Source organism: Ascaphus truei, chromosome 4 (genome assembly GCF_040206685.1).
Source record: "Ascaphus truei isolate aAscTru1 chromosome 4, aAscTru1.hap1, whole genome shotgun sequence".
In the NCBI taxonomy this organism is placed as follows: domain Eukaryota; kingdom Metazoa; phylum Chordata; class Amphibia; order Anura; family Ascaphidae; genus Ascaphus; species Ascaphus truei.
Window position 1 is genome coordinate 98,487,280 of NC_134486.1, and position 16,172 is coordinate 98,503,451.

Consider the following 16,172-nt stretch of genomic DNA (forward strand, 5'->3'; position numbering starts at 1 on the left):
CTTCAAAGCTGTCTGTTTCCTGTTTTTCTATTCAATGTGGTAATGCCATATTGTTCCAGCTTCCTGTCTGCGTGTTCCTGACCAGTCTGGCCTTCTCTGAATTTGTTCCTGCTTGCAGCCTGCCCGATCTCGGGTTGCCTTAAAGATATTCTGGCCTTGCTTTGACCACGCTCCTGCTTGCTACATTGGTACTGTTTTCCTGTCCTGCTTTCCCAGCGCTCTTGTTCAGCACCTTCCCTTCTCCAGGTCTGTGGTTCTTGATGTCACCTGTCTTAACCCCAGCTTGTTGTTGCCCCAATCCAGGTCCTGTTGTTTATGTGCACAGCTTGCCTGTACCCTGGCTTCTTCCAGAGCTCTTGTTTGCCGCCTGCCTGGATCCGGTTCCTGGCATTCCTATCTTTTGCCAGTATGGATCCCGGCTTGTATAGTTGGCTAGATCATTGTGGTTATTTCCAAAACAGCACTACAATTCATACAATTCTATTTTACACAGACTGATGTCAAATGAGTACTAATTTTAAAATGTGAGCAAAATTCAGTTCTGTCCTGTTATCCACAAAAAGACTTTGACATTAACTGGATACATATAGCAAATCTATACTTTATTACCCCTGTTCCTTGTAAACAATGGCAAAAGGTCATGTTGGTAAAGTTGCTCTTTCCTGATCAACCTGCACATTGTACTTCATGATCCCATAACACACCTTTAAAGTCAGCTCTATCGCCTCTTTTATTTAGTGTTATACAACAAATTATTGCACAATAAAATTAAGCTTGCTACAATGTATTTAGTTTATACAGATATAGCATAATTTACTGGTGCATTTGTCTTGTGGATAGAGTATGTGCCCCCAATAATTTTTCAGCTATACTTCGTGAATATGTCGCGGCCGGGAAAATTGCGTTTTAGCGTTGATTGCAATACTCAGCAGAAACGATAGTAGGCACTAGTGTGTCTTCAAAATCTAAATGCAATGTCTCGTCCCTTATTCCTGTTAATTTCAAACAATATGATTTATGTAATGTTATTTAAATGTAACCCATCCTTTATAAACTTAAGATGACTAAAAAGTATTTTTAAATATAAAATAATTATTAGTAGATTACAATAAATGACTTTATGAAAAATACAATAATACAAATGTACAGTCTTCTTCAATCTGCATCTTCTTGGGCTGGCTCTTGGGCATTTTCACCTGTAAAGTGAATATGTTGTATATTAATAATCGATATTAAATACAGTAGTGTGGTGCATGAATTGCATTGATTGGTATGCATCTGTTTCTATGGGACCTAGTTGAAACGCATAGGCGTGTAGTTGAATTTCTGTGCATGCGAGTTTATATAGAACCTGATTGAAACACAATTTCTGTGCATGCGAGTTTATGAGACTGGCGAGGTGACCTGGGCCTAGCTTGGGCTGTGCTGGATCCAGGGTGAGGAGAGGTGGGACAGGCTTGGGCTGTGATGGATCCAGGGTGAGGTGAGCAGGGCAGAAGATAGGAGCAATGGGGGTGCTGGGAGCAGAAGCAGGTACCCCGGCCCCAAAAACGTGAGTGGAAATGGTTTGGCCATCTTCTTTCTCCATGCCGTTCTTGGATTCTTCACCTTAGGTGTTTTTGGTGCTGATCGGCTTTCTTTCCCCAATTTAGCTTTTTTGTTTTTGGGGGTTTCGGGTACAGCTGGCATCTTTCACTTTCTCAGTAGCAATCAAGCTCTTATATCTGTAGAAGCTTGATCAATCCATTGTTAAGCACAAGATGCAGTATCCAAAAGTACAAGAGAATAAGAGTTAGTTCTGACCAAGATCAGTGAGTGTGGCTATTCAATTTCTTTGAGTTTTATGTAGACTACTGTCAACCTCACATGAGCAGCATTCGGTTGGGCAGGGATACGTTTCTAAGGTGTCAAAAGTAGGCAAATACGTTTAACGGTCGCTGTACCTTTTAAATACAGCACAATGTATAAGAAGATGCAATTCACATTGAATTCACATTCATTAGTGGTTCAATACCTCTGAAAAGCAGCAAGTAGCCACCCAGTATGCCTATGCATCTGCACTCTTTTAATCTTTATCATGTTCCTTATTTTCACAGGGAAGCGATGCGGTTGAAGGATGAGATCAACCATGAAAATGATGAGCACTCAGCTGCAGAGATTTGGGATATTCTGCAGAAGAAGCAAGATCTTACAGTGTGTGAGTCCAGCATCAGGCAAATGAGACACGATTTGGGCTGGACCTACAGTATGGACGTGTCAGGTAAAATGCTTAACTGTACAAAAATACTGTGGTTCTTAAAAGTTTAATGTCTATCTACAGTACGTAGTTTGTAGCATGTTTATTATATACTGTATGACTTATTCTGGGAAGTGCAGTAGTTTCCTTATAATCACATTTCTGGGTATGCTATACAGTATTTGTCTATGGTATCTGCATCCTACTGTAAATCCCCACATACAGTACTGTAGTAGAAAGATACTGTATCATTAATTTAACCCGTTTTTATTGTAATTGCAGAGTGGTTCCCATGATAAGGGAGGCTAACAAGATAAAAAGAGTTGACCAAGAACATGCATGGATTGAGAGTGGAGAAAGGTTTAATGATGTTATATTTTCGAATGAGACATCAGTCCTCCTGAAAAGGTTTGCCACTATAGCATTCAGGGGAAAAAAACGTTTATACCTGAAACCTCGACCAATGCCTCCACTCAAGCTTCATATGTGAGGGGCAATCTCAAGACTTGGACCAGGACCCATAATTATATCTGAAGTTAAGTCCCTGTGTATCAGTGTTATATATGTTTTATAGTAGTACTCTAAGTGTATCTTGATGTTACCCTGTCCCTGAATAACAGTTTTAGACAGTACAGGTAGTCCTCGCTATCCAGCGTTTTACTTTACAACGAATGACATATCCAACGCTTTACAATGCAACCCTATGGGCCGTTTGTCGATGCTAGAATGCGTTATCCGACGCCTGAATGCGTTATCCAATGCTCACCGCCACTGATTAACATGGGAATCACTTTACAATGCTTTCACTATCCAACGCTACTTCCAGATCGGATTCCGTTGGATAACCGAGGACTGCCTGTATATAATACATTTAAAAGTAGTACTGTAAATGTATTTGGGTGAGACCCTGTCTCCATATAACAGTGTTACATTTGTTTGTGGTCCAGGAATCATCGATAAAGTATTTCCAGGAGCCCATTATCTCTCTGATAGTACCATACATTAGACAAGAATTCCCATCTGATCATCGGTTCTTACTAGATAACGACCCAAAGCACAGAGCCTCTGCTACCTTTATTAAGGAATGAGAATCAGCTGGGTCAGAAAACTGCCAGAGTAAGTAAGTGGCTATGAAACATCACCTGAGCAAATATGTAAAGCCGGCAAACAAAGAAGAACTTCACAAGGAGATCCTTAGTTACTGGAATGAGATGGTAAGTGTCGAAACTTGCAATAATTATGTAAATCATATAGATAATGTATTACCCGTTGTTTTAGAATGTTTCGGGTATGGCAACTGGAATGTGATTATACTGTAGTATAAAACATAATTGTATTTTACACTACATTTTTTTTTGTACTCTTCTAGATTCAAGTTTCTGTAGCAGCAGACACAGGTATAACTTTCTGTAAAAAGGAATATCTGCCGCGTCAACAACTTGGAGACAATCTTTCTGCAATCAGTGAGTCATTCCTGCAGAGCATTAATTCCAAGGGATAGTATAACACTATAATAATCCAATTTTCCAGTTTTTCCGGTTCCTTAACAAAAGATGAGATAATCATGTTGAGTATAGCATCCAGCAGGCCACTTAACACCTAATGTAGCTAAACCCTAAGAACAGATTCTCAGATTTATTATAATGTATTCTTTCAAGTTTCAGTAAACAGTGGAACTACAATACATATATAGCATTTTCCATTGAGCTACAATGTTGTTATGTCAGAGGATAAACTCCCATACTGTAGTGTACAGTACTGTAACAGTGTCATCGTCCCACATCACTGAAATTAATGTGTTTTTATAGAAATGTAGTTAAGTATAATAATGTTTTAAATATACTGTTAATGTAATATATATTTTTCTGTCTATATAGTATAACAAAAAATACTGGGGTGGAAGCCCCAATCAACCAGTGCTGCAGAGCTTTTAACCCACTATTGAAAAATAATGAATGTCTTTCTGCTTTTGAAACCGGGTCACGTGGTATTATAAATGCATGCTTGAGGCTGTGTGCATTAACCCCTAGATGGCACACGGTCTGGCAGGAACATGGAGAGTTATGTGGGGGAAGTCCTGGAACCCCCCCAGACCTCTCTGTCTCCCTGAACTATATGAAACCTGTGTGCCTGGGGCAGCTCTCATGAGGCAGCGATGTACTCACGTATGTCCACGGAAAGCCGGCTCTGTGTGCTCCTTTGCTGGTGTAGATAATTGAAAAGACACCTGTACCGACGAGGAGAGGCAGATCAGCGGGCACCACGATGCAGGAAGAAGATTTCTGAGGCTGGACTGTGCTGCATGTAAAATCCTTTATTGATACATGGATAAAAAGAGGAGGGGAAGCATACCCCTGCACCTCTAACGCGTTTCACCCGGCGATTGGGCTTTTTCAATTAATGCCTTAATGCGTTAAGATTTATTATAATGTTTCAAGTTTCCTTAAACCGTATAACAGTTTAATAATCCCGTTTTTTCTGTTTTCAGGTTGCTTAACAAAAGGTGAGATATTCATGTTGAATGTGGCTTCTAGTCGGCCACTTCACACCCACTGTAACTAAAGGTATAATAATGTATACAGTATAAAAGTCTAATAATGTATACAGTATACTGTACCTCTATATGCCCATTATGATTAAAATATAAAAATATTTTTAAAAAGTAGAAACCCCTGTATTGCAGAGTCACTGTGAATTGCATTTGCAATACTTTTGGTACCCATGTCTTTATTCAATGAAACGCCACTAGTATAAAAGTGTGTCAATAATTTCTATGGCTCTAATATTGTGCCAACTGTGATACAATTTTTATTTTAAATTAAAAAAATGACAGTCACTATACTGCTCTTGCAGAAATAAAGGCTTCAGGGGTTGTGTCTATGCTTTGTCTATGTACGTGTCTATGGAACGCATAGGTTATTCAATGTCATTGTCAGTGTAACGCAATTGGAATTTGAATTTCAGAGGAGGCGGAAAGAGGAGGGGCCAACGGGGGAGCCTACACATGAGGGAAAGGCAGAAAATAAGTGAGAAGGGACTTTGGCCACTGGTATTTCGCCCAGAGGAGAGTTTTCCGCTTGGTAGAATCGAAGTCGTGGGGGGGTGGGGGGGAAGGGGGCCTGCTTTGTCTATTCTATGCATGCATCCAGTCAATAGTGTGGCCAAATAATCCCACAGCACTAATGTAAACACTAAATACTGTGCCATTAAATATTACAGAAGAAAGTAGTCACTTTGCATTTGCAATGTTTTTATTTCTGTGAAACACTAACAAAGTAGTATAAAAGTACAATAATGTATACAGTATATATGTATGTGCCCACTACAATTAAAATATAAATATATAAAAAAAGCAGAAACCCGTTTATTGCAAAGAGTCACTGTGCATTGCATTTGCAATGTTTTTTTGGTAGCCAAGATTTTATTCAGTGAAATGCCCCTTGTATAAAAGTGTGTAAATAATGTATATGCCTCTAATAATGTACAGTTATATCTCTACATAACTGTGAAAATACAGTTATATCTCTATGTGCCCACTATGATTAAAATAAATTAAAAAAATATCTCAAAAGTATTAAAAAGGTTGAAAATTAGACGTCAATCGACATCATCTTCTGGCTAATGATGTGACAGCTTGAATTCTGTAAAATAATTGTGAGATTATTTACTGTAGTCTATTAATAATCAGGAAAGAATAAATGCTTACAGTACAGTATGCGCGGTCTATGGAATGCATATGCGGGTCTTTTAATGTAGACACATGCGTGATCTATAGTAAGCATATGCAGGTCATTTGGGAATGCCAGTTCTACTGTACATTACTATATGTTAACTTGTGTACATTTATATTTACCTTGATTAGACACCTTGAAAATTGGGTGCCAGTGACCCAATGTTAATGCTTGGGGTGTGCTGTATGTAGATGTTCAAGTCGATCATTGTTGGGATGCAGGTTCATCTTGTTTTCTGAGTTGGTTGGTACATACTGATACTGGTAATGGTATTGGGGCAGGCCCTCAGGTTGGAGCAGGTACTCGGGTGGAGGCAGATTGGAGGGACTGGTTCAGAAAGGTCCATTATTCAATCTCCTGGTCCCGACCAAGCTCTTTCTCCTAAGAAAGTTGCAATTATCGAACATACCCATCCACGATGTGTGCAGTGCCCAGCATCCGCCCCTCTTGCCGAGACACAGAGGTGTTCTAATAAAGCAATCATTCACGCTTAAGATGAAGCACAGATGAAGTCAGCACTCACTGAGTGTTAATCGACCTTGCTGCTGCAGCTGCTGCTTTTGTTTGCAATCAGACTCTTGGACACACCCCTGCGCTTCCTTCAAAGCTGTCTGTTTCCTGTTTTTCTATTCAATGTGGTAATGCCATATTGTTCCAGCTTCCTGTCTGCGTGTTCCTGACCAGTCTGGCCTTCTCTGAATTTGTTCCTGCTTGCAGCCTGCCCGATCTCGGGTTGCCTTAAAGATATTCTGGCCTTGCTTTGACCACGCTCCTGCTTGCTACATTGGTACTGTTTTCCTGTCCTGCTTTCCCAGCGCTCTTGTTCAGCACCTTCCCTTCTCCAGGTCTGTGGTTCTTGATGTCACCTGTCTTAACCCCAGCTTGTTGTTGCCCCAATCCAGGTCCTGTTGTTTATGTGCACAGCTTGCCTGTACCCTGGCTTCTTCCAGAGCTCTTGTTTGCCGCCTGCCTGGATCCGGTTCCTGGCATTCCTATCTTTTGCCAGTATGGATCCCGGCTTGTATAGTTGGCTAGATCATTGTGGTTATTTCCAAAACAGCACTACAATTCATACAATTCTATTTTACACAGACTGATGTCAAATGAGTACTAATTTTAAAATGTGAGCAAAATTCAGTTCTGTCCTGTTATCCACAAAAAGACTTTGACATTAACTGGATACATATAGCAAATCTATACTTTATTACCCCTGTTCCTTGTAAACAATGGCAAAAGGTCATGTTGGTAAAGTTGCTCTTTCCTGATCAACCTGCACATTGTACTTCATGATCCCATAACACACCTTTAAAGTCAGCTCTATCGCCTCTTTTATTTAGTGTTATACAACAAATTATTGCACAATAAAATTAAGCTTGCTACAATGTATTTAGTTTATACAGATATAGCATAATTTACTGGTGCATTTGTCTTGTGGATAGAGTATGTGCCCCCAATAATTTTTCAGCTATACTTCGTGAATATGTCGCGGCCGGGAAAATTGCGTTTTAGCGTTGATTGCAATACTCAGCAGAAACGATAGTAGGCACTAGTGTGTCTTCAAAATCTAAATGCAATGTCTCGTCCCTTATTCCTGTTAATTTCAAACAATATGATTTATGTAATGTTATTTAAATGTAACCCATCCTTTATAAACTTAAGATGACTAAAAAGTATTTTTAAATATAAAATAATTATTAGTAGATTACAATAAATGACTTTATGAAAAATACAATAATACAAATGTACAGTCTTCTTCAATCTGCATCTTCTTGGGCTGGCTCTTGGGCATTTTCACCTGTAAAGTGAATATGTTGTATATTAATAATCGATATTAAATACAGTAGTGTGGTGCATGAATTGCATTGATTGGTATGCATCTGTTTCTATGGGACCTAGTTGAAACGCATAGGCGTGTAGTTGAATTTCTGTGCATGCGAGTTTATATAGAACCTGATTGAAACACAATTTCTGTGCATGCGAGTTTATGAGACTGGCGAGGTGACCTGGGCCTAGCTTGGGCTGTGCTGGATCCAGGGTGAGGAGAGGTGGGACAGGCTTGGGCTGTGATGGATCCAGGGTGAGGTGAGCAGGGCAGAAGATAGGAGCAATGGGGGTGCTGGGAGCAGAAGCAGGTACCCCGGCCCCAAAAACGTGAGTGGAAATGGTTTGGCCATCTTCTTTCTCCATGCCGTTCTTGGATTCTTCACCTTAGGTGTTTTTGGTGCTGATCGGCTTTCTTTCCCCAATTTAGCTTTTTTGTTTTTGGGGGTTTCGGGTACAGCTGGCATCTTTCACTTTCTCAGTAGCAATCAAGCTCTTATATCTGTAGAAGCTTGATCAATCCATTGTTAAGCACAAGATGCAGTATCCAAAAGTACAAGAGAATAAGAGTTAGTTCTGACCAAGATCAGTGAGTGTGGCTATTCAATTTCTTTGAGTTTTATGTAGACTACTGTCAACCTCACATGAGCAGCATTCGGTTGGGCAGGGATACGTTTCTAAGGTGTCAAAAGTAGGCAAATACGTTTAACGGTCGCTGTACCTTTTAAATACAGCACAATGTATAAGAAGATGCAATTCACATTGAATTCACATTCATTAGTGGTTCAATACCTCTGAAAAGCAGCAAGTAGCCACCCAGTATGCCTATGCATCTGCACTCTTTTAATCTTTATCATGTTCCTTATTTTCACAGGGAAGCGATGCGGTTGAAGGATGAGATCAACCATGAAAATGATGAGCACTCAGCTGCAGAGATTTGGGATATTCTGCAGAAGAAGCAAGATCTTACAGTGTGTGAGTCCAGCATCAGGCAAATGAGACACGATTTGGGCTGGACCTACAGTATGGACGTGTCAGGTAAAATGCTTAACTGTACAAAAATACTGTGGTTCTTAAAAGTTTAATGTCTATCTACAGTACGTAGTTTGTAGCATGTTTATTATATACTGTATGACTTATTCTGGGAAGTGCAGTAGTTTCCTTATAATCACATTTCTGGGTATGCTATACAGTATTTGTCTATGGTATCTGCATCCTACTGTAAATCCCCACATACAGTACTGTAGTAGAAAGATACTGTATCATTAATTTAACCCGTTTTTATTGTAATTGCAGAGTGGTTCCCATGATAAGGGAGGCTAACAAGATAAAAAGAGTTGACCAAGAACATGCATGGATTGAGAGTGGAGAAAGGTTTAATGATGTTATATTTTCGAATGAGACATCAGTCCTCCTGAAAAGGTTTGCCACTATAGCATTCAGGGGAAAAAAACGTTTATACCTGAAACCTCGACCAATGCCTCCACTCAAGCTTCATATGTGAGGGGCAATCTCAAGACTTGGACCAGGACCCATAATTATATCTGAAGTTAAGTCCCTGTGTATCAGTGTTATATATGTTTTATAGTAGTACTCTAAGTGTATCTTGATGTTACCCTGTCCCTGAATAACAGTTTTAGACAGTACAGGTAGTCCTCGCTATCCAGCGTTTTACTTTACAACGAATGACATATCCAACGCTTTACAATGCAACCCTATGGGCCGTTTGTCGATGCTAGAATGCGTTATCCGACGCCTGAATGCGTTATCCAATGCTCACCGCCACTGATTAACATGGGAATCACTTTACAATGCTTTCACTATCCAACGCTACTTCCAGATCGGATTCCGTTGGATAACCGAGGACTGCCTGTATATAATACATTTAAAAGTAGTACTGTAAATGTATTTGGGTGAGACCCTGTCTCCATATAACAGTGTTACATTTGTTTGTGGTCCAGGAATCATCGATAAAGTATTTCCAGGAGCCCATTATCTCTCTGATAGTACCATACATTAGACAAGAATTCCCATCTGATCATCGGTTCTTACTAGATAACGACCCAAAGCACAGAGCCTCTGCTACCTTTATTAAGGAATGAGAATCAGCTGGGTCAGAAAACTGCCAGAGTAAGTAAGTGGCTATGAAACATCACCTGAGCAAATATGTAAAGCCGGCAAACAAAGAAGAACTTCACAAGGAGATCCTTAGTTACTGGAATGAGATGGTAAGTGTCGAAACTTGCAATAATTATGTAAATCATATAGATAATGTATTACCCGTTGTTTTAGAATGTTTCGGGTATGGCAACTGGAATGTGATTATACTGTAGTATAAAACATAATTGTATTTTACACTACATTTTTTTTTGTACTCTTCTAGATTCAAGTTTCTGTAGCAGCAGACACAGGTATAACTTTCTGTAAAAAGGAATATCTGCCGCGTCAACAACTTGGAGACAATCTTTCTGCAATCAGTGAGTCATTCCTGCAGAGCATTAATTCCAAGGGATAGTATAACACTATAATAATCCAATTTTCCAGTTTTTCCGGTTCCTTAACAAAAGATGAGATAATCATGTTGAGTATAGCATCCAGCAGGCCACTTAACACCTAATGTAGCTAAACCCTAAGAACAGATTCTCAGATTTATTATAATGTATTCTTTCAAGTTTCAGTAAACAGTGGAACTACAATACATATATAGCATTTTCCATTGAGCTACAATGTTGTTATGTCAGAGGATAAACTCCCATACTGTAGTGTACAGTACTGTAACAGTGTCATCGTCCCACATCACTGAAATTAATGTGTTTTTATAGAAATGTAGTTAAGTATAATAATGTTTTAAATATACTGTTAATGTAATATATATTTTTCTGTCTATATAGTATAACAAAAAATACTGGGGTGGAAGCCCCAATCAACCAGTGCTGCAGAGCTTTTAACCCACTATTGAAAAATAATGAATGTCTTTCTGCTTTTGAAACCGGGTCACGTGGTATTATAAATGCATGCTTGAGGCTGTGTGCATTAACCCCTAGATGGCACACGGTCTGGCAGGAACATGGAGAGTTATGTGGGGGAAGTCCTGGAACCCCCCCAGACCTCTCTGTCTCCCTGAACTATATGAAACCTGTGTGCCTGGGGCAGCTCTCATGAGGCAGCGATGTACTCACGTATGTCCACGGAAAGCCGGCTCTGTGTGCTCCTTTGCTGGTGTAGATAATTGAAAAGACACCTGTACCGACGAGGAGAGGCAGATCAGCGGGCACCACGATGCAGGAAGAAGATTTCTGAGGCTGGACTGTGCTGCATGTAAAATCCTTTATTGATACATGGATAAAAAGAGGAGGGGAAGCATACCCCTGCACCTCTAACGCGTTTCACCCGGCGATTGGGCTTTTTCAATTAATGCCTTAATGCGTTAAGATTTATTATAATGTTTCAAGTTTCCTTAAACCGTATAACAGTTTAATAATCCCGTTTTTTCTGTTTTCAGGTTGCTTAACAAAAGGTGAGATATTCATGTTGAATGTGGCTTCTAGTCGGCCACTTCACACCCACTGTAACTAAAGGTATAATAATGTATACAGTATAAAAGTCTAATAATGTATACAGTATACTGTACCTCTATATGCCCATTATGATTAAAATATAAAAATATTTTTAAAAAGTAGAAACCCCTGTATTGCAGAGTCACTGTGAATTGCATTTGCAATACTTTTGGTACCCATGTCTTTATTCAATGAAACGCCACTAGTATAAAAGTGTGTCAATAATTTCTATGGCTCTAATATTGTGCCAACTGTGATACAATTTTTATTTTAAATTAAAAAAATGACAGTCACTATACTGCTCTTGCAGAAATAAAGGCTTCAGGGGTTGTGTCTATGCTTTGTCTATGTACGTGTCTATGGAACGCATAGGTTATTCAATGTCATTGTCAGTGTAACGCAATTGGAATTTGAATTTCAGAGGAGGCGGAAAGAGGAGGGGCCAACGGGGGAGCCTACACATGAGGGAAAGGCAGAAAATAAGTGAGAAGGGACTTTGGCCACTGGTATTTCGCCCAGAGGAGAGTTTTCCGCTTGGTAGAATCGAAGTCGTGGGGGGGTGGGGGGGAAGGGGGCCTGCTTTGTCTATTCTATGCATGCATCCAGTCAATAGTGTGGCCAAATAATCCCACAGCACTAATGTAAACACTAAATACTGTGCCATTAAATATTACAGAAGAAAGTAGTCACTTTGCATTTGCAATGTTTTTATTTCTGTGAAACACTAACAAAGTAGTATAAAAGTACAATAATGTATACAGTATATATGTATGTGCCCACTACAATTAAAATATAAATATATAAAAAAAGCAGAAACCCGTTTATTGCAAAGAGTCACTGTGCATTGCATTTGCAATGTTTTTTTGGTAGCCAAGATTTTATTCAGTGAAATGCCCCTTGTATAAAAGTGTGTAAATAATGTATATGCCTCTAATAATGTACAGTTATATCTCTACATAACTGTGAAAATACAGTTATATCTCTATGTGCCCACTATGATTAAAATAAATTAAAAAAATATCTCAAAAGTATTAAAAAGGTTGAAAATTAGACGTCAATCGACATCATCTTCTGGCTAATGATGTGACAGCTTGAATTCTGTAAAATAATTGTGAGATTATTTACTGTAGTCTATTAATAATCAGGAAAGAATAAATGCTTACAGTACAGTATGCGCGGTCTATGGAATGCATATGCGGGTCTTTTAATGTAGACACATGCGTGATCTATAGTAAGCATATGCAGGTCATTTGGGAATGCCAGTTCTACTGTACATTACTATATGTTAACTTGTGTACATTTATATTTACCTTGATTAGACACCTTGAAAATTGGGTGCCAGTGACCCAATGTTAATGCTTGGGGTGTGCTGTATGTAGATGTTCAAGTCGATCATTGTTGGGATGCAGGTTCATCTTGTTTTCTGAGTTGGTTGGTACATACTGATACTGGTAATGGTATTGGGGCAGGCCCTCAGGTTGGAGCAGGTACTCGGGTGGAGGCAGATTGGAGGGACTGGTTCAGAAAGGTCCATTATTCAATCTCCTGGTCCCGACCAAGCTCTTTCTCCTAAGAAAGTTGCAATTATCGAACATACCCATCCACGATGTGTGCAGTGCCCAGCATCCGCCCCTCTTGCCGAGACACAGAGGTGTTCTAATAAAGCAATCATTCACGCTTAAATTGTATCGAATAGAATTCCTCCAACCTTCTTGGTTTGGTGTTTCTTTGTAGAATTTGTACTTGTCAACAATATACTCATAGATGTCAGATAGAGTTGCACGCTTATCTGTCCCGACTTGAATGGTGCAATACTGTATATCATATAGGCATAACTGCAAGCTGGTTTTGTGTGGCAAGGAGTAAGCACCATAACCGATGCTATGCACAGTACAGTATAAATGTTATGAGACAGATTTGGTTAATGCATAGTGTTTTTTTTAATATAGTGTGAAACTGCCACAACTGTACAAGGTCATTAGTCAAAGAGATGTGACACCTACTTCAGACATTGTAGCACACAGAGTATCATAGGCAAAGATATTTGGTACAACACCTGCCGGATATGCACTGAACTGCAACAACACAAATAAAATTCCGTCTGACCACAAACGAGATCCGTGGGGTGAGGTGCATGGCGAGGCTGCGTATGAGGTGCGTACTTTTGTAAAGCTGTTGAACATAAATCATGCTTTATCTGTATCATAGCCCAGTGGACAAATAATGACATAGTCTATTATTAGAGTACAATGCACCACCAACTGTTTTTGACTCGTATGGTATGGTGTAAGATAGTGTCAGTTGCCACCAAGAGCCTTTTATTTGATTAATAAAACTAAATATTGAGATGTCTGTAATACATATGCCCCATCATTAATAGAGAATAGTCAGTATCCAAAACTCTGATTATTGCTGTGGCTGTGCTATGTAACATGTTATCACAGCCAAAATTTCATGTCATATTATGTGAAATAAACGTGTCTCTTGTGTATTTGAAAATGTCCAGATGTCAGTGGCCAGTATTGAGTGAAGTCTACTGGAGCAAGCATTCACTTTGGTGTAGATATGAGCTATCAAAAGCTTACCACCTTAGTAGCTTTGGTTGCTACTTTAGTGAACAATATCAATGTTTATTCAATATGTTATGACAGATAGGGTGCCTCGCTTCAAACTCCAAATTAAAGCTTGCTGTGTGCTATCAGGGAGGTAGAGAGAATATATGGTGAGGTTGTTGGATAGTATCAAAGAGATACAATCCACCCAGAGAATCCCTTTGACAGATGCACTATATGTATCACACCCTCAGATACACTCTTATGATTTGCTCCCTATTGATCTCTATGGTCATGACTCCTCAATTGCAGGCCATGTTAATGCAATTCTGAGACAACTCTATGGCCCAGATAAACAAAGCTCTGTTATTTACTTAATGAGGCGTTAACCTAAGTTAACGCCTCATTAAGTGCTAACAGGTATCGTCAAAGCTCACTAACGCAGTGTTAAGTGCGGTTTTCAGCCGTAACGAGCCCTTGCGTTACTATAACGGATGTTAGTGCTAATGCTATGCAAAAGAGGTGTTCCCTCTAACAATGCCCATCTACAGTATAGAGCTCGGTTATAGGTAACGCAGTGACTTAACATTACTACAAAATGTCACACAACTTATTGCTTACAGACCAGGCACTGGCAGAAACATAATTGTAATCATGCATCAAAGTGTTGCTGACATATTCATCCCTCCTTTCCTACTGTTCACTGTCAGTCCTAGCTCAGTAGAAGGAGCGCATCTGTCAGAGACAGTTTTGCCATTTAGGGATTCAGTGGGAAACAAACTCAAAAGGAGACTATATTTTATTACACCGTTTTATTTTTTTAAGTAGTAGCTTAGAATTGAAGGGGTTACGTGGAAAACTACCAGCAACACAATCTGTTTTAGATCCATCCAACTTTTAAATTTGGTTAGCACAATATATCAATGGGGAAAAAATATAATACAATTTCTTACCTGGTATTGCTGCCCAGTGCAAAGAATGAGATGGTCATATGGCACTTTCCTATCGTTGGAAACAATCACAAACTTGGCAGCTCTGTCTATGCCAGTCATTTTACCAACCACAACATTAACCCAAGATCGAAGTGACATCAGTGCATAATCTTTATCATTATAACAGTAGCTGGGAAGAGAAAAAGCCCATAAGTGACATTTTAGCAGCTGACAGCAGGCATTAATTAGACATCTGGTGAGCTGGTGGAGGTCCCCTAGTGGTTTAAATCTGTTGTCCTGCAGTGAGCTTTCCAAAAGCCAATAGCAAAAGTGAGATTATTTATAATGAAGCACTCAGTTACTCAACTGACATTTCTCAAATCAAATAGTGTTTACTAGCATTGGGCCATACCTCAACAGAGGACACAGCCAGAAATGGTTTCACCTGTCACTGTTCTTCCTTTGATATCAGTGAAAATAGACGCATCATTTAATGGGCCCAAAAATAGGATTTTCAAAAATTGCATTTACATTTGTTATATAAACCTGTCTGCATACCTAAATAATAAAATCCTCTTATAGATATACATTTTAGAGAAAACGTCATGTTAAATATAAATGGTTTATAACATCTCTGCACAATTGTCATATTTGCAGTTTCTTTTCCAATGTTAAAAACACTGACGTAAAAGCTGAAAAGACTGCGTGACCTTAGTGTTTGGTATAGTGTTGAACACATGTTTTGTCCCTAAATTTGAAAGAGCTGCTAGCCATAATCAAAATGATGAAGAAAATATTAAAATGGTACCTAAGCTATTACTCAGAGGAGTAGTTTCTCTTCACTTCACTATGCAGTGGTGGTTAGACTAATGTTGGCCACATGGATCTTAGAAACACACATTTGATAAATACAAAGGTCAACAAGAAAAGCCTTTTTAGTGTTATCTCTGGGTGACCCACCCACTCTACCGATCTGTAATTAGTTAGATCAACCCCAATTAAATATTACCATTGGCACCATTTTCTTTAAAACACTAAAGTGAATATGTATACAAACCCAATAAAAGTCCAGAACCAGATTAAATGTCAATATAAACATTTTTTTAAATCAAATATTGTCATTTTTCTATGCTGCATAATCTGTTTTCTTCAAGAAATATGTAATTTAGATCTAACCGGATGCAATTATTTTGTTAATTTAGTATTCATTCATTTAATTAAATTGTATACACCTTACGCACCCCATAAAATATCAACTTAAATCAAGAGCTTTAAAGGTGAAGTCTATTCTAACACAAAAAGAAACCAATTGCAGGGACACTTTGAAGGAGGGGTAAGGGGCC

The 16,172-nt window shown here is 39.0% G+C and overlaps 1 protein-coding gene across 6 annotated transcripts in view; it reads right to left on the minus strand.

Annotated features, from left to right (window-relative positions):
- Positions 1 to 16,172, minus strand: part of CFAP61 (cilia and flagella associated protein 61) — a 346,774-nt gene that overhangs the window by 106,910 nt on the left and 223,692 nt on the right. For all 6 annotated transcript variants that reach the window (XM_075596251.1, XM_075596250.1, XM_075596248.1 and 3 more), the window contains one exon: positions 14,851 to 15,019. In XM_075596251.1, the coding sequence (XP_075452366.1) occupies positions 14,851 to 15,019 (169 nt within the window). The remainder of the gene's footprint in view (positions 1 to 14,850; positions 15,020 to 16,172) is intronic.